At 47.1% G+C, this 25686-nt stretch overlaps 2 protein-coding genes across 2 annotated transcripts in view; both read right to left on the reverse strand.

The window, feature by feature from the left end:
• LOC128894980 (L-lactate dehydrogenase-like) overlaps positions 1–25686 on the reverse strand; it is a 206235-nt gene that overhangs the window by 56413 nt on the left and 124136 nt on the right. The gene's annotated exons all lie outside the window — the stretch shown is intronic.
• On the reverse strand, positions 24872–25132 carry LOC128894839 (uncharacterized). The gene has a single exon (XM_054156851.1). The coding sequence runs from the start codon at positions 25130–25132 to the stop codon at positions 24872–24874; it is 261 nt and encodes an 86-aa protein (XP_054012826.1).

The raw sequence follows: 25686 nt of genomic DNA on the forward strand, positions 1-25686 counted from the left end.
TGGGCAACAGCGTCGAGAGCTGGGTTCGGTTCGGGTTTTACAAAATCGTCGAGAGTCGGTCGTCCTGGCGTTCGCGGTTGCCTCAAAAGGCAACGGTGAGTCCTCGAGTGTTCGATGCGCCGGATTATTGGCTGAATATTGCTCATTGTTCCGGTGTCGAAACATCGGGACGTAGTAGTTACCCTGACGCGCACCCACGTCGAAACGCCAGCCAGGGTTTCTCAAATTTTACATTTCAGACGAGATTACCGGTAGATATTACCGAAAAATATTCTATGACGGGCTATTCCCGGAGGGTGCTATGGATATAATAGTAAATTACAGTGAAATTAAAGTGATGTACAGGATGAATCAATCAAGATATAATATGCTCTTTTGAGCACTTCTTGGTTATCTAAATTGTATCGCTATATACCACCCCTATAGCCACTATCGCTATAGCCACCCCATGCTGCGTTACCCGTTCCTGATTTTGCAATTACAAATGATTCCTTCACTCAAAATATCTAAGAATCCAAAGGGGATGCAAATGGAAGGTTCCATAGCAAAAACTCGAGAATCACCGCTAACACTCCCTGACTGACGGACTCCGCCCTGAGAAACCCTGCTCGCGAGGAATTACAAAATCCTCGTTGGTTTGAATGGAAACGCGTCATCGGTATCGTTACTTTCCATTGTGTTCAATCAATTGTTCGAGAAATCCGCGAGCGTTCCTCGAAAGTCGGGACGGGGGGGAGGGGCGGGGGACGAGTAACCGACAGCAGGGTGAAAGGATTCCTCTCGGTACGTCGAGGCCTACGGCAGCCAGTAATGTTGATTGCGAGGAATTCCGTATCGGCTTCTCTCCTCTCCTCGTCGATGGGGGTTCTTGTCGACGCGCGACTCCGCGTTTCACCGTGTCCACCGGTACCCGACTTCTCTCGCCGGGATGCTCGGTTCGCTTCTTCCGTCGCGGATCGAATCGCGATCAGATGTCTGTTACCGATGTCAATCTCCTTTTTTGCGCTTACGTCGAGACGAAAATCGGGGGACGCGAGCAGACTCGACGAGACTCTCTTCGATGAGCTCCCACGTTTCATTTCGCGCGCTTTTTTCCCATGTAATGCAGATCGCGCTATCGTGCATTTTCTTAGAGTCATTCTAATCGATTTTCGTTTCTCTGCTGTAGTATCTACAGGGTATGGCACGTTTTTGTCTTAATATACAACGTATAAAAGACGTTGGTGCGTATGTATGTCTGACCATCACGGCTGAACCATTGAAACTATCCACCTTATATTCACACCATATATTAGTCCAGTGATTTGGGTTGTTTTTGTTTGCGTTAGACTCCCCCTAGGTTCTACACGGGGCACAGTTAGTTATTAATAATTTCTTCAATCTTAAATATTTTCAAAAGTTTTGGGTTTAATTTGAAGCTGAGGCTTTAGTAGCTCTTAGTGGTATCGGTCGTCCTAATTTGTAATCGAAATGACCTACAAGGAGCTCGAGGTACCTCGGGTTCGCCAAACCCGTACTGCAGCAGTAACCAAGTACGGCTACAGTCCCTGAGGGCAGAACACATGACAAGTTTGTCTATTAAGACGTTTCACTGTCAACGACGTAGCATACCGAGCAAACCTAGAATATCAACCTAGAAAGCTTTCCAGCCAACCTTACTAGAACACCGTGATTTGGTTCCTCGTACACCCGCTAAATTTCACGAAATTTCGTCATATTTCCGATCAAAATCTCGCACGACAAGATCCTAATCGAGACGATAGCCTCAAGTGACACGTATTCCGAAAAAGGTACAGGTGACCGAAGGTGGACAAATAATTATGCAAATAGGCGAACGATAGGATCAGAAGGAATGAACGGCGCCGATCGAACGACCCATTAATATCTACATTCCATCGGCTTGCTTCGTAGTCTCACGGACTTAATTTCGTCGGAATAATGGAATTCCCAGCGCCAAAATTTATGGAGACACGCCGCGCCACGGAAACGCTTTCTACGGCGTTTCTGTCGCGCGTAAGCACGCGCATAAATCCCGCCACTTTTTTTTCAACGTCGACGAGAGTAAATTTCAGTCCGCCCGTGAATTATCTAATTTTGCTTATCTTCGCGAAAACGTCCCTAGAAAGTACGAACCGCTCGCCATCTTGGGGCGCGGAGCGCTGTTTACGCTCAATCTGGTATCGCGATCGTGAGAAACTTTATTATTTGGTTGGCGAGTGCTCGTGGAACTCGAGAATTAGTTATGTAAATTGGTAGAAATTACAGAGAATATTATCCTCCATTTTTATTCTACCTCGCTTGTTTCTACATAGAATCTCGGTATCTATTTATTTATCGAATTGATAAATGCACATTTTTATACGAATCATGCGTGATTGATACAAACATGAAAAAAGCAAAGAATAAAGGTAACTCTGAATTTCTAACTCCGAAAGATTATCGTAACCATTTTTTGTCGTAGCATAGTAGACGTTTGCATAGGTAAACGGCTTTCGGACCTAAGGCATCTTTTTTTAAGTATTCGAACCACTGTGCGATTTCGAGAGAGGGCCGCGCGCACACATCCTCGCGTGCCCCAGCGTGTTTTATTACCGTGAACCGTCGGCATTCTTCTTTTCTTTCCTCCTTTCCACGGCCTCGCGACTGGCCACACTTGGTCTGGACGCGTGCGTGGCTTTCCCTCAGCTTGTCCACATGGATACCGATTTCTTCTGTTTCTGTAACAATTTTGTTCTGGCCAACCATGTACCTTTCATAAATAAATACTTTGCTTACTATAACTGTCGCCAACTACCATCAACCGTGAGCTAGAAGACAAGCAACGTTGAGAGGCACTGGGCAAACCAAACTCATTCGCTAGTGTATCAGTTTAAACAAACGCAAACAAGATTCCCAGCAACGAGGATTTTAAACGCGACCCTAACCGCTCAACACCTTCCCCGAATAAACCACTTGCCGAGAGTCAGCGGACCAAGCACGGATTACTAGGAAACACCGGTAGTTAATTCGAGTCCTCGGGCGATCGTATCGATAATAGAGGATCCAGCAGAAGGTGTGATAGCAGGACCTAACGAAGAGCAAGAAAAGCAGGAAGAAGAGGTGTCACGAGGGGGACGGTCCTTCTTCGCTCGGAACACCTCGGTACTCGGAGAAACGAGCGGCCAGGATGCACCGAACGAACCAAGAGACGAGGACGAGACAACGGGAGAGGAAGAGGGAACCTTCGTTGACGGTACTCGTTATCCCGACTGACTGCCAAGTCTCAAGCAGTACTCGTCGAGATATCTTCACAGATTCGTATCTGGGGTTACAGATCTTGCCCGGCGTTTCTCGCGCACGCGGGCTGAGAGTACGCGTCGTGGATACTCTGTGGCCCGGGAAATCCTTCCTCTTTGCGCACCTGCGAACAACCAGGGCGTGGAAGAGGAACCTCCGCGACGAGAAAAAGTGATCGGTTACCCTTGGATTGGATCCGTGCCCACGGATTGGTTACGCGTGGCTTCACCGCTCGGGGGGATGAGGAACGATAATCGCGGGCACGTTAAAGTAACGAAGAAGAGTAGCTGGAAAGACTAATGAGGAAATATGTACACGAACGTTAATAAACGTTAATTAACGTGATACTTATTTTAATTAACGTCTTGGGTTATGAAATAAGAAACGAGGCCTCGAGATCCAGAGTGGCCTAAGTAAAATTTTTTTTAAAAATGAATTATGGCCTAAAGCGCATAGCTAATAGGATGTTTTGTGAAACCAAAGCGACGTATGTTTGATTCCCTCAATCATTAACAGGTGACTCTTTATAACTCGGTACCATAATTTTATAGATAGGCTACTCTGGTTGTCATAGCCTCAGTTCTAGCTGTGACTAACAGTAATGGCAACTATCGCTAATTCTTTACAGTACGAAAAGAAGTCAACGATGGACCAAAATGTCTCGTCGAGGTTCTATGTTAGGTCTTTTGAGCAACAGCGGGGCAACCAGGCAGGCTCTAACTCCCTCGCTAGCTTGCTCTCTCCTCCCCGTATGCAAACCGGCTCTGCCATTGCGAGAACAAAACGACGAGAGGGGAGAGAGAGAGAGGGATGGAAAGAGATGGGACCCTCGAGCCACCAGGAAACAATCCTTCTCCCTCTTCTTTCCTCTCGATCGTCCTCGCCGTTATCCTCCGTTTCTTCTTCTTTTCTGCTCCCTCTTCTTCCTGTTCCTCCGTTTCTTCTTCTTCTTCTTCTTCTTCGTCCTCTGCCAGGCTCTTCCTTTGGTCATTCTTTTGTACGCGACATCAGCGACGCCGTGCAACATCTACGAGATCGGCGATCTCTCGCCGAGAACGAAATCGACCCTCCTCTTTCGCGTCCTACAGGAGAGAGCACACATAGAGACGCCAGGCGAGGATCTTTCACGGATTCCTTCGAAACACGCTCGCGACTCCTCTTCGGGGCTCCATTACGAGCGAAAGTCCTGGTAACGTCCACCGGGAGATTCAAGCCGGTGATTTTGATAACGGCGACACGCTCGTGAAGGGTATAACGTATTTAATACGAAAGATCGGCTCCCCGATTAAATTTGAGGCTCGTTCGCGCGCGGATACACGCTCGACGTCGCGGCCGACATCCGAACGCCAACTTTATCGCTAGACGTATCTATTAATTGTCCCAATTTTACGTCACGCGGGATTACACGACCGAGCGGGCCCGGACGATAAGTATCGACCACGGGCAAGAACAGATATCTAACGAGCCGAGAAACGCGGCGTAATTAGTCGTTGTTTATTTCGAGCCCTATTAGAGAAACAGCTGGCAACGACGACGCCGCCGCGCGAGAGGACTCCGCTCGGACGATTTAATTTCCCAGCGGACGGGGAGAGGAGGCTTTTATTTAATTAGCTTCCGCGGCGATTTACTTTTCGAAGCTCGCGCGGCCGTGCAAAGGACCGAGACGGCTCCTACCGTGCCGACCTTAATAGGGTGGCAGAAGCTACCCTCGCTTAATCTCGGTCGACACCGATGATTAACGACGGACTCGAGTGATCAACTCTGCCAGCGACCGACTCACCTGCCTTCCATGTTCCGTGAGGTTAAGTGGGAAAGCCGGGGCGCAAGAATGTTGCATTCCTTAGGGCCACGGGGGAGACTCTTGCTCTCCCGAAGATAAATAGACCCGAGACAATGGGGACGGACGAGTGTTCTTGCGGCGTTCGCTGGGCGGAACAGCGAGTTCACGTGGTTGGAAATTTGCATTCGTCCCACCCCTCGATCCGTTTATAAATCACTCGAGGCCCTCACCCGGTTCTCCGACGCTGTCCACGACATTCTGGGCAGAGGTCCTCCGATCCCCCGAGGGAACAAAAGACGTCCACGCGCGCTGATGAGATCCGAGCAAGCGGTATCGACGTGTTTCGGATCATTGCTTCGAAGCTGGAACGTTTCGAGGCAGGGAACGAATGCATTGAAACGTTTGTTTGTTCTTTTAAACATGGAACACCACCTTTGAATTGTAGGTAACAGAGCATTCGTGGCTTTATTTGTCTTTGAGGGGTACAATTCAAGGGTGTCCTGTTATAAGGAGGCAGCTCCACATTGTTTTGTACAGTTTTGGGATAAGAATGTAACGACGGATTTAAAAAATTCCTCTTTCTCGTGGGGCAATAAGGAGACAGCTCCGACCACTAGAAAAACTGATGGTGACAAAATTTCGTGTTCCTACGGAAAGGAGACAGACATTCTCCTCAGCTGTCAATGGTCTGCGATACGAAATTTCTAAAGGCTCGACAACACACCCCTCACGTTACTAATTCGTGACGACTTAAAGAACCAATCAAACAGCCCCTGTTTCAAACCTACCGATCATAAAACGAATTTCAGCGATGTCGCGAATGATCGCTAACCTTTCCCAACGCTTCTCGAGGTGATCGCGAAACACGACGCGAGCCTTGCTCGAATTTATCGCGATGGCGCACGCGGTACAATTACAGCGTTAATGTAAAACAAGAGCGGTGGCCTCAACCCGTATTAAAATCGAGGATTATACAAGGCGCGAGCGACGGTCGGGTGCCGCAAGAGAAAGGGAGAGCACACGGGCCACGGATGCCCGCCGACTGTTCTATAATTTTATAGTGGTCATTTTTATCCAACCTCTAATTAATGGCCTATAAATTATGCGCGACGAGTCGTTAATGGCGGACGCGCACGTGTGCGTGCCTCTCGCCCGCGCATCTCACGAACCTTTCGACGGGGATCCACGACATCCAAGCACCGTGATTCGCGCGGTTTCCAAGCCGAACGATACGACCAATTGCGTGCCCGACTGACAAGTGTTTAACGCTCGTAAACAATCCTACGCCAAATTGATGCGGCGACTCGGCAAGCTTGTAAATGGAACGGCCTCGATTCGAGAGAATAACGACCCGTCGGATTTGTAGGTCGTTATTTGTCCGGGGAATAAAATTGTGTAAAAGTTACGACCCCGGCCGTTTTAATTGTTGCGTCGCGCGAGGAAACGTCCGATGTTTGGAACCAGATGGTCTCTCGAGTCTTGCTTCGTGTTTCGCGAGGGGAACCGCCAGGGGAACGAGACTCCTTGAATTTTATGTGCTGACATTATTCGGGATTGTTAACAAGTAGTGTTTCAGATAAAAGTAAATTATATGATTATTTCGAGATAGTTGATCATGTAATCTATGTATGTTGACTTTATAACTGTAGTTTGTTTTTTGTTCTATGATGTTCCGAGGTGAAACCTGTAACCTATAAGTCTTAACCCCTTAACCTACAACAACGTGTGAGAGTGGTGGTACAAAATTTGAATCGAACATGAAAAGCACGAGTCAGAGCTGATTATGACATTCGCGATTCTACAGTAAATCATAGGTCAAATGTGTGCCCTATTTGATTTTGTTTCTGAGGTGTAGCTACATTTGTGCTTCAATAATGTGCCAATATGAATGTCGATATAAACACGAATAACACGAATGTAAATTTCAAACCGACAGTCAACGAGTCCATGATTACCAAGGAGGTTGAAAGAAGATTGAATTATCCAACCCTCGTTAAGAAAAACAAGGTGCAATCGAATATTGCAAGTAATCAGTTTGACTCAATTCATCATTCAGAATTACTGCAGCACAAAAATGGCTGCAACTTCGAAACGAGATGAAAGAGGACCCATGTTTGTACGAACTTTCTTAATAACGTGTCCCATGTTCACCATTAGAGTAGGTACCACGCGTTTATAAAACGCCATTCCCATAAATTTTGCTCGATCAAAGTTACACAAACCCAGAAGAAGCATCCCGCAGCTAAGACCGGCATCATCAAATCCTATCCACGACCCACCGTGGAATAATCTCAAGCATCCGTCCCCGAACAGAGCAGCACCCCAACGATTCGTCCAACGATTCGTCCAACGATTTCGCATCGCGGTCGAAATGACGAATTCCTAAAATCGTCTTTCGTTTAACCCCGGCGAGTGTTCGTCGCTCGAGAGACGCGAGGCCAGCTGTCTCGAACGTATTCGTACGCGAGCGTATATGTACGAAACGATACGTGCGCGGAGAGAGAGAGGCTCATTGCCGAAGCATGCAGGCTTGTCTTGTACAATTTGCTCGAACATGTCCGTCGCGGTCGGAACGCTCGTTTGAACCGGTCGGGGAGCGTCCACTCTTCCACGAGGAGATGAAGAGGATACACGTTGCCCTCTCTCGGTCCCGTGGGATCGAGCAGCGACCAAATCCACGGTGTAAATTCCCCGAGTCACTCTCCTCGCCTCCTTCTGTGCTCTCGCCCCGGTTGCCCTACCCCTCGAACCGCTACCGCTCTTTCCTCCTTCCCCGAGGAACTCGAACGTACAGACCGGACTGCGATAAATCTGTGTATCCTGGCCCTGCTACGATCTCCGAAGACGACATCGATACCGGGGCTCGATCGTAATCCTCCGGCGACGACGTGGATCCCGAAAGTCATCCCTGCAGCTGATCGAGTTCGAGCTGCTCCTGCCAGGGGTTGATCGCATGCGATCGAACCGCTGGAGCTTCGATACGAACATGATTGGATCGTACAGGCCCCTGTCGCGGTCTGATCTTTGAGCCCTGTGATCGCTCAGGCTCCAAATTTAAATGGAAGGGATGAGGGATCGAAGTTTGTTTATCAAGATTTGGTGGTACTTGATCATTTCGACTCTAGTGGAACACGTATGTCCTAGTGAATACTTCCGATTGCCTTTTGGCCAAATTAAAAACGAGACTCGTAGAAACGTATGCGAATAAAATCAAAAGCATTCGTGCTGGGGCAAATTGTCTCTGTTTATCAACTACAGCCTTTGATATATTGCCAATTCTAATTTAGTACAATTAATTTCGAAAAGAGAAACTAATAGAAAACAAAGAATGTCGGGTTGATAGGGTCGAAAGACTTGATACGGAAAGTTAGTATATTTCTTTAAGAGGTGTATCTTATTTGGACATGGAAATCCATTTAAAAGTATGTAATACATTAGACGAAACCTCCTCTATGTGTATTAAATACATTTTAACCTTTATGCACTTTCTAAAGTAGTTATGCACGAGTAGGGTCAAATTATAAAGAAACGTATGCTAAACACATTATTCTATTTTAGAAAATATATATTCCGCGTATAAAGCCACTTAAGCGCAAGGTCTGCAGGCCAGTTTTGAAATCGAATCGATCTCCTCCATCAAAGAGACGTGTACCCAATAACAAAAATCGAGCCGTTCAATCGAGTAAACGTCACGAACAAATTGCTACGCGTTGCTTTTATTCGTTATATATTAATCGAATGAAATTCTTCCCATCTCTGGTGGGCATTTACCGATCGACGATATCGATCTAGCCGTCGAGCAGATTGAATGCTATTTCAGCAGTGCACGGACGACTACTTTGCGTGTAATTTTATATTATAGGTTCGAGTTAATAGCACCGTAGCCGAGCCTCGCCTTTTACACCACTCTGTACATGCACTTTCTTTCCGTACGGTGTAATAAAGACGTTATTATTATTAGTATTATTATGGTTGTTTTCGTTCACCATTGTGGATGAAACGGCGAACATGACGGACTCGAAACCAGTCGTATCTTCCTCTATGGATTTAGTAATGTTTTATGGGACATATCATCAGTATATTCTGTACGTTTATATGTGGGTACATACGCGTTATGATCTCCAGACTTTCTTGAACATTATTCGACGTTATTTCAGCAGCCAGTATTACAAGCGGGATGATTCGATTCTTCTTTTGCTTTCATAGTATTTTAATTTTATGCTCTTAGCATTATATCCAAATAACGATAATCAAAATGTGTAGTTTCTCTAACTTTAGGCCTTCTTCTATAAATTTGTGTAATAGAGTGTAATACCTGCTGAAGAAGTTTTAACGATATACGCTTGGAAGCTACGATTAGTATTTATGAAATTTTTGTATGTGAAAATAATAATCATCAAGAGTTAGAGAAAATAGGCACGTGAATATCTATATTCTCATATTCCCCTCGAGGTATGTAAGAATTATTACAAAAATTAGAATTTAATTCCTCGACCCGAGGATAACAATCCCGAAAGGTGCGCAGATATCCTTTTGCTCCGCAGGAGTTTGCATCGAGCGCAGACGAAGGTCCGTTTCCTCATCGAGGAAGTAGGAAGCGAAGATAATAACAAAGGCTAGCAAAGATATATAAATTCTTCGGTCAGTGGTCATTACCGCACAAGTTTAAAGGAAGTGGGAGGTTCCAGCTGCGATTCCTTACGACGGCGTTCTTCCTACCACGCCTCGGATCCGATTCAATCGCATAATTAACGTCTTGTCCCGGGGATGCGCCCTGGCCTCGTTATCGCCATAATTCCATAGAAGCGCCTAATTAAAATACAATGCTCAGTAGGAATTAGCGATCGGCGGCGGGGCACCGACAACACCGGAAGCGGAATTCATCTGTCAGAATGATTAACAGCTGGTTAATTAGGCGACCAAGACATGGGTTTTACGAGGCCTGTTGAAAGCAGAGTGAAAAATGCCCCTGCGTAAAAACTCGAGGGAACGGGGGGGGGGGGGGGGGGGCTCTATATTTAATGCGCGCGATTAATCTCGGATTTGATGCGGCTAATTTGGGAACGTCGTGTGTCATCGTCAAATTAAAATTAGTGCAGCGCTGCTAGAATTTTCTTTGCGACGCGAAAAAATAAATTGAACGAATGAATTTTGTTTTGTTTCTCGAAAAAGAAATTATTTGCGTATTAAAGGATGAGTGATAGTATTCGGAAGTCTATTAAATATTTCTATATGAAAATATCAGGTGCGAATTTTGTCAAACTCTCTACTGTGAAATCTGACAGCATGATCGTCACAGTTATGAACTTCAACCGGCTTATAATTTTGCGTTCTAATTGCAAAATCTTCTAACGTGAGTTTAGTTATGACTACAATATTATCATTGAGAACGGGACACGTAATATAATTTCCATCACAGAGTAGATTGCATGTATATTCCGTCGCATTCGGGCACAAGATGTTATTTCATGGTAATCGTAAACGTTTCTACGCGAGGGCCAATTTTCCCCGCGGTATCGCGACGAGTCCACGATCGTTGACCAACTCGCACGAGCGAAGCGACTGACCAACGCCAACGGCCGCGCGAAGACTGATGCCCGCGGCAAGGTTCACGGGATTGATTACCGCAGTCAATAACCCACGGCTGTGTGTATTGATGAGAGCGCGGAACGAGGGAACGTTAACAGGTCAATGAAATTATACCGTAACAAAGATTGATGCCGGCGTGATTGATGATTGATGATACGCCGGCCGTGGAAGTGGCAAAAAGCACTTTTCACCTGATCAACGTAACTCTATCCTATTTGTACGTCTATCGTTACAATTTGTATCCGACTTTTGTGTGCACGAACGCCCACCAGCCGTCTCCTCGCGTCCAGCGAGCTCTTCCATCAAACTCGAGGCTTCGATCAACTTTCATCATTGCATCTTCAACGTTTAAATTGCTTCTCTCGAGCCAGGCCTGGTTTAGGTTAACGGTGGTAACCGTCCTTATTCGTCAGCGTTCGTATCAATGGAGCGTTCATGGCGTTTGCGAATATCTGTTTTTGCATAATGATACATGACGCTATTTGGTTGATAGAGTTTGTCGCTATAAATTCTAGAATGTAGGGGTTTCGAAACATTGAATTCATTTCGTTGAAGAAAACACCGTTTTAACAATACTGAGTCTAGTAAAAATGATAAATATCACCATATTTTGTTGTCTAATATATTCTGTATACTTATCGTATACTGTATCCATGTTACTCGCCGAATACATCAAGTTCGTAGTCGAACTACCATTGCTCTCACGTCGAAACGAATCTACACCCCGCCCACAAGTAAACATAATCGAAACGCAGCCTGCTTGCATCAAGAATCAGCGAAAGTTGAGCAGAATCCTAGCGTTCGCGACACCTCGTCAAGAGGGAACGGTAATAAACGGACTCAGAGAGGAAAAGACAGGGAGGACGAGGGGGGGGGGGGGATTCGTGGCGCGCAATAAAACGATTACGAAGCGACACAGGTATCCCGAAAACTCATCGGGCCCCTTTGTGCGATCGGGGCCCGAGCTCGCGCCGGGTTCGATCGTTCGGTGGTTTCGCGCCGAGGAGGAGGTGGACTGTTAGTGCGGTACTAATAAAAATAATTACGGTATCCGTCGTTGCTCCACGTCGTCCAAATCGAAATCTGATAAGGGGCCTTAATAAATGCCGTGGGCCCGATCTTTCGAAAGGCCACGCGGAGGGACGACGAAGGACAAGCCACGTCGAGGGCCACCGGATGATCCGACGACGACTCTGGCCCGATGCCCACTGCGGAATGCGTCGTCCTCGGGGCCCTAATGATTCCCGAACCCGGACCCACCGGGGACCCCTGATGATATCTAGGCCGTACGAACGTTTCTCGAGCCGGCAGCCCGGCGGTTCCGCTCTCTCTCGCTACCGTCTCCCTGCTAAAATCTCCCTGTCGTACTGTCGACGCGTCGATATCGGACAGGGGCCTCCATAGAATTCTTTTGGGAGTTAAGTGTTACTAATTTAGCGATTACGATATTAATCATCCCGCTACCGGGGCCACGGCGCACTCGACGAGATGGATGATCGACCACGGGAGCCTCGCGTGGATGTAAGATATTCATTCTCGAGTCCCTCGATCTACCGATTCGCGTGAGGTGGATTAACGAGTGCGGACGTTGATGATGGTACAAAGTGAATCGCGAGACCGTTCGAGCCCTGTTAGATTGAAAAGTTTGACGTTTAAAAATGTGAGTTACGGTACGTAATTACGAAACGCTTTTACTCCTCTAGTGATACGTATCGTGATTATACTTGTTGAGTTTGGAGTGCCTTCGACTAATAACATGTATCAGAACTAACCTCGTCAAAGTGAAAATACTCTGCGTAGAGTAAACTACTACAAGTAGAGTAAACTAAGAAATGAAAGCACACAGATTGCGCGAATGCCCGTTTAACCAGTCAGCTGTGATCGATGAGTATACTCGTCACGGGTACAATTTAGTTACCATTGGTTATTCAAGAGTATGTTTCATATAGCCGTCCTTGCGATTCAATGTTACTCTGTGTTTGACAACCACACCTGTCGTAGCTTGATTCTCACGACACACGTAAGCGCGCGCTCTGAAAAGAGGGCCTCACAGCCGACTGGTTAAAATCGAAGAAGCTTTCAATGAAGAGTACAACGGTATTTCCCTACGAGCCTCATCATTAGAAGAAGAAAAAATCAATAATGAATCTCCCGTTATCAACTGAAATACGCGTCCACGATTCTAAACTCCCTATCATTTTTATTGCGACAGCCAAAAATCTCCAAAAAAAGATCAAAGGAAAGAGTAACACGAGTTAACTCCGTTGGTGGCGCGACGCTGTCCGCTTCACATCCTGCGCGCAGTTTCCCATACAACAGGTACAGAGGCGTGGATCCCGCGGCGCGGAATCCTGCGATCGATCTCGATCTCGCAGAAGCTTGACACGAGCGCACAAAAGCGGCGTTCGCGCGAGAAGGGGGGTCGAGGGGCCCACTCGTTCCCGTTTGAACGCCTAGCGCGAAGGAGGTGTTGGCGTCGCGTCGCACGCTCTTTCTCCTCGGTTGGTTCCGCGCGACGTTGGCCTCGCCACTTCCTTTTCACGCGTGTGAATGCGCCCTAAAGCGACCCGGGGGCCCGGAGGCGGCTCGAGCTCGCCTCTCATTGTCGTTTTCGGCGGTTCCCCTCGACTCGGGTCGCCCTCGCCTCGTCCCACTCGCCGTCGCGCTGGAATCGTTGGGGGATGAATGTTCGAAATCCGCTGGCCGAATGAATGGCGGAGTGATGTTTGTTTTGAGTGCAGGTTCTCGCCCTTTGTCTCAGCGGGAGCCGCCGCAGTCGTTTCTCGACGAGACCCTCGATCCTCCTTTCTCTCCTTTTTTTTCTCCCCCCATCCAGAATATCCCCCGTTCGTTCCCCTTCCCTTAACTTTTTTTTCCCCTTTATTTGATCGCTCTCTCGCGCCGATCGAGAGACCTACGCCAACGAAACCGGCAGCCCGCGCGTACTCTTAATACTCCCCGGACTTTTATTCCGATAAGAAAAAGAGAAGCGAGTCCCGGGCCCCGTGTCGCGGTACAACCGTGGCACACGGGGAGGAGTAGACGTCGAGGAACGCGTCGGGTTGTTTTAGAATCTCGTTTTCTGCTGCTTCTTTTTTCTCTCCTTGTTCTTCTTTACTTCCTCTACCCTCCGGCCCCGATCCAATGTGCGATCAACGAATCCGATACTGGCAGTTACTCCGGACGCCCCATTGTTCACCCCCTCCGGGGAGCGTGGATTTCAGGAAAACGATCGTCGGACAATAACGTTCAAACCGATCCATTCCGAAACTAAGACCTCCTCGTCGTCGCCACTGAACGTCTCCCAGCCACGTCCGAGGAGAGTTTGTATTTCAATTTATGCGGAGTACCGATCCTTCGACGTATCGTTTATACATCGTTTAACCCTTAAATACTCCGAGTTTCAAATTTGATACCGGACTTGCAATTGATTTGTTTTTAATATTTGGCTGTATGTACGTTATCGTTGCATAAGATTCTTTATATGTATTGCGATTTCTTTGATTATTTTTCCCCTTAATCTGGCTGCTGCAATAAATACATTGTTATTTTTTTTTAATTTACTTTGGAAAATCAGGATTTTAAAGGTTAATGTTAAGGCAAGTTTTCAGAAGAGTTTAAAAAAACCTTTCAAAGAAAACCGATACTTTCTAAAAAAAAATCCTTTTCACGCCATCTTTGTCTCAAGCATCGTCCACGATGAGTTTGTATTTCAATTTACGCAGGAAAATGGTTTGGGCCGCGTCTTTACCGATTCCCTGAACGTTGTAAAGCGGAATCTTTCCTCGACCCATTCACACGTTCATTCTGTATTCCCTTCGTTCGCACTGTCTCTCTAATTTACTCTCTCACAATGAATGCACACTCTCTAGATATGTTTCAACATTGTTGATCGTTCCCCTCCGTGAGTCGGTCTAGTCCGTTCTGAGAGCACTCGATATTTTTGTAACTCGTCTATTACGAGTGACAATTAACCCTTTTTCTTACGATTTAATCTTCAATAGCGTGTGCCATAAACAATAACAAAATCGGTCACACATCGCATAGCAGATTTACATAGCAAATTTATTGACTTTAGAAATCTGGAGAGTAGAAAAAGATAACAGAGATTATACGAAAGTCTACCAGATGCAAGTTTCAACAAATTGTTATTGAAATAGAGAACCGCGGCACGGAAAAAGATAGAAAGAACCAAAGGAACGTCTCGACCCAAAGAAAATCCACGTGCTTTCTTCTACCGAGTGTCCAGTGATTCAGTGCGAGTGTGGGGGCATCTTGATCGATACCGAACGCAGCATAAAACGGAATGTTCGTTCCGCTCTGCCCATTCACACATTCATCCTCTGTTCCCTTCATTCGCACCATGTCTCTAATTTACTCTCGCGAGGTGAATGCCAGCCTTTGCCTGGTTCCCGAACACGGCTCGTCTTTCCAGTCGGCTACTGTTTGCCTTTCGTTTCTGTACTTTCATCCGTTCTTTTGGAACGGTTTAGGAATTCTCGCGAGTTTCTCGGGCTCATTGAACTACCATGGGTGTATCACAGTTTGCAATAATTGCTCTTTTCCTTGTATCGATATCGCGTAATATTCTATAAACGTATATCGTATATTTTATTACCAAGTAAACACTGATAGAACCAGGGCTTGTCAACTTATAGTAAATCCAGATCTGCTAGATTAGACCTATTATTATCCAATTTTTGTAACTTTTTTACTTTGAAATTTGGTGTCTTTATTTTCTACACGAACTAGCTGACATTTACACGCGTTCCTAGAAGATGCCAAGATGATTCACACATTTCGGGAACCACTTTGCCTCGCAAACGTTGAAAGAAACTCGCTAAATCGACCCGCAATTCCGTAAAACGAATCTAACCGCATTAGAGGGATATTTACGGAGAGTTTAACGTTATCTGATCGCGTTTCTTTCTCGTTCGACTCTCGAATTCTTGCAGGAATCACCCCACTTATCCGCTTTTCAGAGTCACTTCATCGCTCCGTTCCTTAAATCCGACGAAAAGCCTTTTACAGGCTGAAGAGGTTCAGACCGGCTAATACCCCGACTGGAAGTTATACATTTCTATGCAAAGCACTTTAAGTAGTCCGTGTTTGTTCCGACGATTAAGATTCCCGGCTGTCCACGGAGATTACGTCCCATAAGTAAGCGCGACGTTTGACTGTTTTACTGGAAACTGTGTAGGGACTTGGTCGCTCAGGTGCAAAGACCCACAGTTTTTATTCGACCAGTTTAACGTCGTCACCGCCACTGATTCGTCGTTTTTTCTTTGGCGTCGATCAGGCAATTTTAATGTAGTCATTACCGACGCGTGGTTGTGTAACCGTAAATATTTTCGCGTACAAGTATGCGTGATCGTGAAGGCGAATGCTTGAGTATGCGAACTGTGATTTTTAATATTATCGAGTAATCTGTTCAAAGTTTTTCACCAAAGAGAACGTGTACCTCGGGTTCGCCGAACCCGTGCTGCAACTGCGACCAAGGACAGCTACAGCCCCTGAGGTTTAGGTAAACACGATAAAGTTCTCTATTTTAATAAGACTTCGTAGCCTCACCTCGATCTCCTACACTTTTTATAAATTGCACGTAAACACTTCCCTGGTAGCCAAAAAGATTCTCGAACCGACAAGACGCTGAGCAGCGGATCAGAAGACGAAAGTCAAGGAAAGAGGCTGAAAAGGGCTTAGGGGGGCAGGAAGGAAGGATGGGACGGAAAGGATCGGCGGCGTGACGCGACGTCGAGGGCCTGGTAAATTACCGGCGCACGCTGAAGAATCCGAGCGCGGCGAAGGTAATTCCACGGACGGGCGAGGTGGTATCGGTGGGTCGCATCTCCATGACAAATACTGGCAGGACCTCGCGCGGACGCAGATCCTATCTGCATTTTATCCCCGCAGATAAATGGACCCGCGTATAATGCCGCCTCTCGGTGGTTGCGTACACGTGTACGCGGGGATAGAAGGCCACCGCGAACCGATATCGCTCGCAAGAAACGCTTCCGAACCGCGTCGACGGACGTCGAACACCTTTGCGACCGCTGAGAGACGCCGCTCTGGGAACTCGCGCGTTTCCACGCTTCTTTAGCTTCCCCCGATCAACGAACGCTGGAATCGAGAACAGGTCGGCTCGTTTTCCGTCGATCCATCCGCGACGGACTCGCGATCCCGACTTTTCTCGCTATCCTGGCGATTCCTGACTCGGGGTTTCTTGCGGTCGAATGGGTCGAGGTGGCAGCGGATTCTCGAGAAGAAGCTGCGTTGATTACAGTGGAAGTGGAGGTGATAGGGTGCTCAGCTTGGAGGGAGTACAGGGAGTTGTTGGGAAGGTTGTACTCTGATTTTGTTTCCAAAATCTCAATCAAAATTCGAATGTGCCTCTGAATTTTTCTCAATCACCATGAACTTTCTGGAGAATACAAAATTTATTTAGTAACACCAAACCTATCGTTTAAATGAACAAAATTTCTTCAATAAACAGAGGGTACGAATACACATGGAACTGCTGTATGTCTTCGTTAAAATAAAACGTTGCACCTTCATTCTCTATCTAGCAACCCTAAAACACATCCCTCGCGTGTTTACTCATAATTGAATTACAACGTACACCTTCCCTGCGCACAAAAAGAAATTCACAAACTTCGCCTGGTTGCCGGTAACCTCCACGAACAAAAATGCAGGAAACGAAAAGCGTCCATTAGCTCGGTCGCCGTTCGAGAAGCGCGCTATTTAGAGCGTAATGGACACCATATTCGCGCGACCGCGACGTTTTCGAAAAAAACGTTTTCCCCCTTTAAGCGGACCGTATCTCCATATATTTCCATGAAGAAGCCGCGCGCGGCTTCGATCCCCGCCGCTTTAAAATATTCCGTTCAATAAAAAGACGCACACGGGTCGTGTGCAAAGGCTACTTGCGACATGCATAATTTGCACCCCGGTGCGCCATATACGTAAGTAGGTTGGTCGGCGGCCCACGGGGCCCCGGAGGTGATGCACTGGAAGCGCGTTGCGCGGCGTGCAACAGAGATGTAGATAAATAAAGTGTGAAGCCCGTAAGGAGGCTGCGCGGACCGCTAAAAGCCTCCCTTGTCCTCTTCGAGGCCTGTTCGGCGATTCAGGTGTGCGCCACGAGGTCGGAGCACCGTAGACAGAGAGGAAGAGAGCTCCCGTCACGAGAAAAAACGAGAGATAGAGAGCCGTTGCCTCCGCCGTGGCGTCTAGACCTTAATTGGGCCTGCGCGCGGACCAGCTGCTTCTACGACGCGGCGGCGTGTGTTTAATTCAAATCGATTCTCGGTAAAAATCTGGTCGATCGGTTCGATCGTGTATTACGCAGTCGGGCGCGGCCTTGATCGACGGAAATTACCAGACACTCGCGATTTGTCTTCCCGACACGATAAACGCCCTAGCGATTCGTCCAAGACCCGATGGCCGCGCGATCCTGCGGGCTATCGTCGATCATATACGTCTTGGAGCCGTGCGAGAGAGACGCGAGGAACGAGAGCCACGGGAACCCGCGTCGATTTTGCAACATCATCCAAATAGAGTGTGGATTCCTATGTATCGAGATAATCGATCTTAATGGACGAGGGCTCGCCTGCTAATGAACGCGGCGGCGAAGAGCGGGAGATGGACACGCGTGGCGAAAGGCAACGCGTTGCGATATCGACGAGAGGGAAGTACGAGCGTGGTCGCATTCGAGGGAGAAATACGTATACTCGGAGTTCACTGTTCCAAGAAGAACCGGGCCCTGTGGTTGTTGATGGCGATAGACATCACCGGAAAGAAAAGACCCAAGTGCAAAACTCTTTACAATTGCTCGAGACTAGAGTTAGAACTCCAAGTATTTGCTTCGGTGAAATATAAAAATGGAGAGGGCTTGTCTTTCCGTTCTCTTTCCTGGTCGGCTAATGGAGGGTTCGTTGGAGAAAGAACCCCTACCAGTGGCACTGGTACTAATAACCAGTTATTAGACTAACGCCTGCAAACCGTTGAGAGCGAGCCTTTTGGCTCAATGCTCATACGTATGTGATGGGCACCTCCTATCCTCGCCACTAGAGGGATTTTCAGTAGGTGGAATTATTATAATACTTACCAGGTAGAGGAAAAAGCAACTAAGATATCTGTTTGAAGAAGACAAAGTATCTGTTGAAAACTCTAACAAAAAAATGATATGATTTGACCCCCAATAACCAAACCACTGCAAGTCGTCATTCGGCACTCGCCTATGGAAATGTCTGACATGTCACGGACCTATTTCACTCCCAATCTGGCCAAACGTTTCTAGAAAGCCTAATAGCATCTACCATTTACTGCAACTGTTCGAGATGTACCAAAACGGACCTCTTCGTCCAAAAAGTATCACTTACTTCACGCAATCACGTTTCCAATCGGACGGTCACGATCCAGTTGTCTAGGTACCGGTCAGCCCGCCAACGCGGTCGAGTGCCCCGAACATAATCGCTTCCCACTAGTGTCGCAACGCGGTTTCGCGGATACCGTAAACCGGATTCGAATCGCGGCACTTAGCGTTCGAGGGATCACGGTAAACCTCGGCCAGGCGGCTCCTCCGTTGGTTCTTCTAGGGGTCGGCCACGCAATTACGCTTTATGTCTCGCAATCAGTAAAACTCTAAGTACGCCTCAGCGCGTAGTTTGCCAAGCGTAATTTCACCTTCGATTCCCCGCACGCACCCTCCTCGCGCAACGTATCCTCGTCCGTGCGCCTCTCCGACACCGCCGGGTCTTGTAATTTCGCGGGAGGAGGCAGGAGAGAAACGAAGCCTGGAAGTGTGCAGGAAGGTGTAAGCAGCGCTGGTAATCAGCACGTACCTCATCTTCGACGATAACGCGAAATTCCTTGCGCGTATGCGTTCCTGGGATTTTTTTTCCTTCCATCGCGTACACCTCGGGCTTCGAAGTCCGTTTCTGCGGCTGAGACGGAGAGTGCGCGTCTAACGCGAGAGTGAGCGCTAAGAGGCGCTAGAAATTACCATGTTGGCTCGAGCATCGAAGGCGTACACGAAATTTTTTCTGAGTTGCAGGTTGGGAGAACCGAGGATGTGGTTCGAGGCTACATTTAGGTCTGGTTCAAAGAATAGTTTTGTATTTTGGAAAAACGAACGAAACCTTTTCCGTAATTTATTTCACCATTCCCAATTTTTTAACGAAATATGCGAGGAGGTACCGAGTTATCGACAAAAGGTTTAAATATTCAGAGAGTCCTCCAGCGATTACTTCTTGGGTACCAACAGGACAACTTTTGTAGTTCGTTAGAGATGTTATGTAACCACTTATTTGGCCGTCGATAATTACTCCGAAAATATGGCCGCGTAATGAAGACATTCGTATCGGGCGGCGCAACAGTCTTTCCTCCCAGTAATTTAAACTCGTTCCAGGTGAACCAGCCCGCGACAGTTAAGCCCAGATACGATCGAAACGGTACCCGGTCTCCCTCTGATTCGAACGTCCACCAATCGGTCGCGAGAAACGCTAATTAATTCCGCCCCTTCCCAGAGCCACGGTAGCCACCTTATCTGCCTCGATTAACGCGAAACGCGGCCTTATCGGCCGGGAATTAGCTCGTTCGGTGAGAACGAAGTAGCCGATAGCGCCTCGATAATGCCAGGCGAGACATTCGAAATCACCATCTTGATCTACATCGATATTATTGTATATACGGAGATAAGGGATTTTGAAATGCGCGAACTTGATTAGACTCTCGGTATAAGTCGCGGGCAGTAAAGATAATATTTTGATCTAAGGATAGAAGCAATTTATTGTATCGACGCAGGATAAAAATGCCTCTTATGATTATCTCTTCGTGGATAATTTACGCCATTTTAATGCGCATTTATATCCTTGTACAGTACCGCTGGTGTACTATTTTCTGATCTTCTTTATTCTACTTTCTTTTTTCTTTTCATATCTTCTCGACTACCTTATAACTCACATTTCTTAATGTATATCATCATATCATCTTTGTAATGATAACAATTTTGAATTAAATTCTCGAACATACATCTCTTTAAACAATTCAAAAGAATTTCCATAAAGAGGTTGACGCCCCGAGAAATTCGTGTATTCGTTTTTATTCTAAAAGCAATCGCGACCATCGAGTTTAATTCGATTATAATTCGCCCGATTCTGTGAACTCTGTTCGGTGAAGGATGCTACGTTACGTGGGAATGCGCCGGAACATCCGCACGGTAGAGCGTTTAGCCGCTCGTCCGCGGAGATTATGGTTTCATCGTCCACTCCATACGAGGCAAATTTCACGGCGAAACGCGTTGCGTGTCCGTAAAAGTGGATTTCTAGCAGACGATGCTGCTTGCGATCGGTATCGATGCGTGCAGTCTTGTATACACGCGCCTCGCCTCTACGTAACACCGAAAGCCATCATTACGCGTTGGCAATTTATCCACGCGACTATGTTACATTATATTACGCAATTACTCCGTTCCGTCGGGGCAGCTCTACGATGCTATTACCTCCCGTTGCAAAATCTGCTCCGAAACGCAGGGAAATTGTTCGGGTAGCAAGGATACACCTGGAGACATCGCGAGCCTCCTGATGTCAGTGTTTAGCCTTCGGATAGGTGGATCGAATTCCTTTCGAATATAGATTATCGAATAAAATTTCGAACGTTTTTGTTTTTTACTCGTTGAATAAATTTACTTTCAGTGATTAGTTTTTATCTGAAAATAGTTTTTTAATCTAAATTCTAATAATTTTTGATCTGTATTCATTTTCATTTTAAAGCCTCGCTCTAAATCAACGATCGGCTGGTTTCCCATCCTGAAAGTCAATCCGTTCAGCAAGATTTTCAGGGGCGTCGAGACGCAGCTGCGCCGCGAACACCGCGGCCGAGAAGGCTCGAGGAAAATGTATGCGCCTCGGCGAACATTAACGTAGCATCGGCATAAATTTGTACGCCGCCGATACACCCTGGCCCTTCCTCTGTTTTCTTCCTGTTTCTCCGACTTCTCCAGCGTGCACACGAGACCGAGCAGCGCGCCCAGACGCATAAGTCTTCCGTTCGCGAGGACACCGTATAGGATCGCGAGCGAACATTTTCCTTGGCGTCGCACAGTGGGACAGATTTCAACTGGACGGATCTCAAGTTTTCACGAGACTCGATATCCACGATTTTTTTCAACCATTGGATTATAAATCTCAGCAAATCAATTTTCTTTGTTAATGTAATTTTAGAAGAAGAACATACAAAAATTTGTTTGTACAAATTAATATGCATTTGATGAAATATCCTACTGGATTTTTTCGCTGCTTTCAATAAATTTTAGAAATAAATTCTCGAAATTAGCTTATGACCTTACCCCTTAATGATGGGCCTAAATGATTAGAGTACTAGACTACAATCCATCAATTCTATCAATCCACTAGTTGGTAAATCAATTACTCCTAGTCAAAATAATAGCAAATATCAACTGTTTAATTTTTAGAATTTTGTTTTTTTTCAGGTTTGATCAGTTTTTGAAGCTTGCACTGTTCGCAACAGTAACGTTCGCTTTCACGGGACCCGAAACTGCGTTCCTTCGCCCTTCCCGCGGCACTGGTGTACAGGTCTGTTACAGAGGTTGTTAAGTACGCATTTGGTTTCGACGTTAACGCCTCGGTCGGTGTACCGGCGGACGCATAAATACGTGTAGGCGCCGTGTTAGCGGGGCGCAACGCGTCTCATGGTTCTGTAAGGCGCGAAAAGTTTTCGTGTCTGCACGTTCCTGCGGTGCGACCGTTCCTTGTAATAGCCCGAATAAATCTCGTTCAGCTGGTAATTGGTCTTTCTAGTTGTCCGAGTGACGATTCACTAATTTTCGCACTAGTATTATTTTCCTACTTCTATCTAAGCCACTGTATTTTCATTAAGAGATCGCAAGACTAGATTTTAAAAACTTTTGAGAAATACAGGAACCAAAGGGTTAAGGGTTAAAAGAACATCGGTAAACATTGAACGGTCTCCTCTTTCAGAACCCAGCTTTCCCTCCGTTCTAGTATCTCGAATCTCCAACCCCTGACGAAGATAATGATATCCAAAAAAGCATCATCGAGCAGTTCCGTAGGCCTGCCACTCGCGGTGCTCGTTGGAACGACAGCGCGGCGATGAAACTTATGAAAGGGCCCGAAATTCCCGAAAAGATGGTTATCAGGCCGTTTTGCAATAAGACGAGTCGCGGGAACGTGTAACTTCCCGACAGTCGTATGTATCTTGGGAGTACCGCAGCTACGCCGCAGAACGTCAGGGACGGAGATTTAGAGGCCGCGACGGCGGACAATGCACGACACCTGCAGCACCTCGAAAAAGAAGAACGTGAATCGAGAGTAAGCGAGACGGAAAGTGAAAGGACGAGCTCGTGGAGCGAGAGAGATCGCGGGGCCCCGGGGGCCTAGGCAAAGGGAAGAAAAGGAGAACGAGAGGCGAGGCGTGCTCGCCCCGGCGAGCAGAGGCAATAGCAGCTCGCCTATGTGTAGCGCGCCACGGAGAACGGAAACTGGTACCGGTAGCGCAGCAGGGTAAACTTAAGAGACGTTTTAAAAGGTCCTTAACATACGTACCCGGGAGAAACGAGTTACATCGTTCCGGTGAGAGGCCGCGATGCATGGAAAAACGCTTATTCAACAAAGGAACACAAATCAAAGGACCTGGCGTGCGAGCGCGGACGTTCTCCACATTGTTGCAAAGTACCGACAACCGGCTAGTTCCTCGCTGAAATATATAACTCCGGGCTTGGCGACGATATTCTCAACGGTGGAACGTTGTGGATTCCAATGACCCACTGTTGTCCAAACGGGACACGCCTCGAGCAACTATTTCCTGGTCCTTTCATCCGTCAGCTTCGGATGTTGACCGAACTGTAACGAGGAGGGGCGAGAGAATATAACTTTGAGTAGCAGTTCTGTAGGTTTCCTGTTTGTTTCGTCATTCTTTCAAGATCTTTCACTAGATCGTTATGTAATCCACTGTTCCGTTCTTTCGATGTTGATGTTACGTTCAACCATTTCAGACACGGTTGAGGACGCAAAATTGAAAAATTACAGACGCTACCGTTTAGGGCGAATTTTCTTATTTGTGCACGTGAAGAGGAATGAAGAGGGGTGTAGAGTTTTCAGAAACATATGAAATTGTCAGAGAAGATAAAGAGGACATAACAGATAATTCGACGTTTCGACGAATGGTCTGCTCCCGTGGGACGCTCGTTCGGTGGAAAATCAATTATCCGTCCGGTGGTCGATCCCAATCGCCATCTTCTCGTTTACCGAATGCTACCACCGAAAGGGTTTTCGGTAGTTCCGGACCCCCGCTGACGAGGTGTACGAGCCATGCGAGCACAACGGGAAAGAGACGGAAAACGACGAAAAGGGAGCGACCGAGAGAGAAAGCGAGGAACAGGGTTACGCACACGCGAAGGGGAGGGTGGGGCCTCGATGGAATCTCGCGGAGGCAAGAGTTTTTTATCGCGATATTAATTGGACAGCCAATTATATCTTACGCGGCGAAGCATAAATTCATAACCATCGAGCTCGCAGTTAAAACGAACCAATTACTGAAGCGGGGGCCGATACGCGCCCCCCGACCGGAAAGGGCCACGAAATATCCCTTGAAATTGCCAGCAAGAACAGAACGGCCCGGTGAACGCGGTTTCTTCGTCGTCGACGCCACAGACAGCGGCCCTTTCGCATCCGTTTCAGCTGCGAGGAGTGCGCTTCGACGAGGAAGAGTCGTCGAGTCATTAAGGACGAAGGGGGCGCGGGAGGGGCATCGCGCGCAGCCGGCGCAATTAGTATTGTAATGACAGGACGCGTACGGGAAACGAGCGCCGGAACAATTATTCAATTACGACGACGAATAATGAGGCGTTCGATTAATTTACACTCGACGATTAGCATTTTATTAATGGATCGGAATGTCGGACACAGTTTACGCCGAGAGCGCCGCAGTGGGTCTGACAGGAAACGTTCGCCAAGTGTCCGGGTTAGGCTCGAGATGCGAACCGTTCGTTATCGGAATGAAGAAGTGGCGTCAAATGTGACTTTATGAAAAATGATGTTTTAGTGGAGAAGTTTAATGGCGTGTTCCGGAGAAATGTTTACAAAAGAAAGATGGAATCCTACCACTTCGTAATGGACTTCTCTTTTGTGTAAGATAGAAAGAAGATACTTGTTGGATGTTACTCTCGAGGAACGATCGAAGTAACGATTAAAAGCTGTCTTCAGAGAAGATCTCGTCGTCGCTGTCATCGCTGAATCTTGGCTCCTTTATTTTGTGAATGATGGGTCCAGGCTTGTCCGCCACCAGGACGTATGTGCCTCGCGGTGTCCTTTTGATCGTCCCCAGAGCGACTCCAGCCTTGAGCACCTCCATGACCAAGCACCCAGCTCGCGACTGCGAGATCCTCATGTTCTTCAACACGTATTGCACGATACCGTCGAACGTGGCACCTTCTGCTTGAACGTCCATCCCTTAAGACCTGGAGCTGCCGAGTACCTGCAGGAGCATTTCAGGGCCACTTTCATGGGCTTTGCGAAACACTGCTTTGCTTAATCAATTAACCATTTGTTTTACAACTTCTAACCTTTCTTCCTAAGCTTCCTAAGCCAAGCGTTCTCAAATCCACACATACTCTCATCGCATCGAAATTATAATTTCGTCTATAATCAAAGAGTCGACCACACTTGCTGAAATCTAATAAAAGTCCAGACTAGAATCTATGCTCCGGCAAACTTCAATTACGTAGGTCATTCAGTCCTCGCCTACCCCATTAATATTCTTTGCCCTCATTCCGCGTCCACCTGGCGCGCAACGCGCAAACATGTATATTTCGAAGCGAAAGCTTGGAAGCCATCGACGGGAACGAATCACGACGGGCACGGATCTAATTGGATTACACACTCGCGTTGTAGGAATGCGCGCAGCAACGAATACGAGGGTGCTCGCGGGAGGACGCCGCGGCGGACCATGGAACGCAGCGGTATCGCTTTTATGGCTCGTATATTAATCCTGTAATTGAGATA

This window comes from Hylaeus anthracinus, unplaced genomic scaffold (genome assembly GCF_026225885.1).
Source record: "Hylaeus anthracinus isolate JK02 unplaced genomic scaffold, UHH_iyHylAnth1.0_haploid 4, whole genome shotgun sequence".
Classification (NCBI taxonomy): Eukaryota; Metazoa; Arthropoda; class Insecta; order Hymenoptera; family Colletidae; genus Hylaeus; species Hylaeus anthracinus.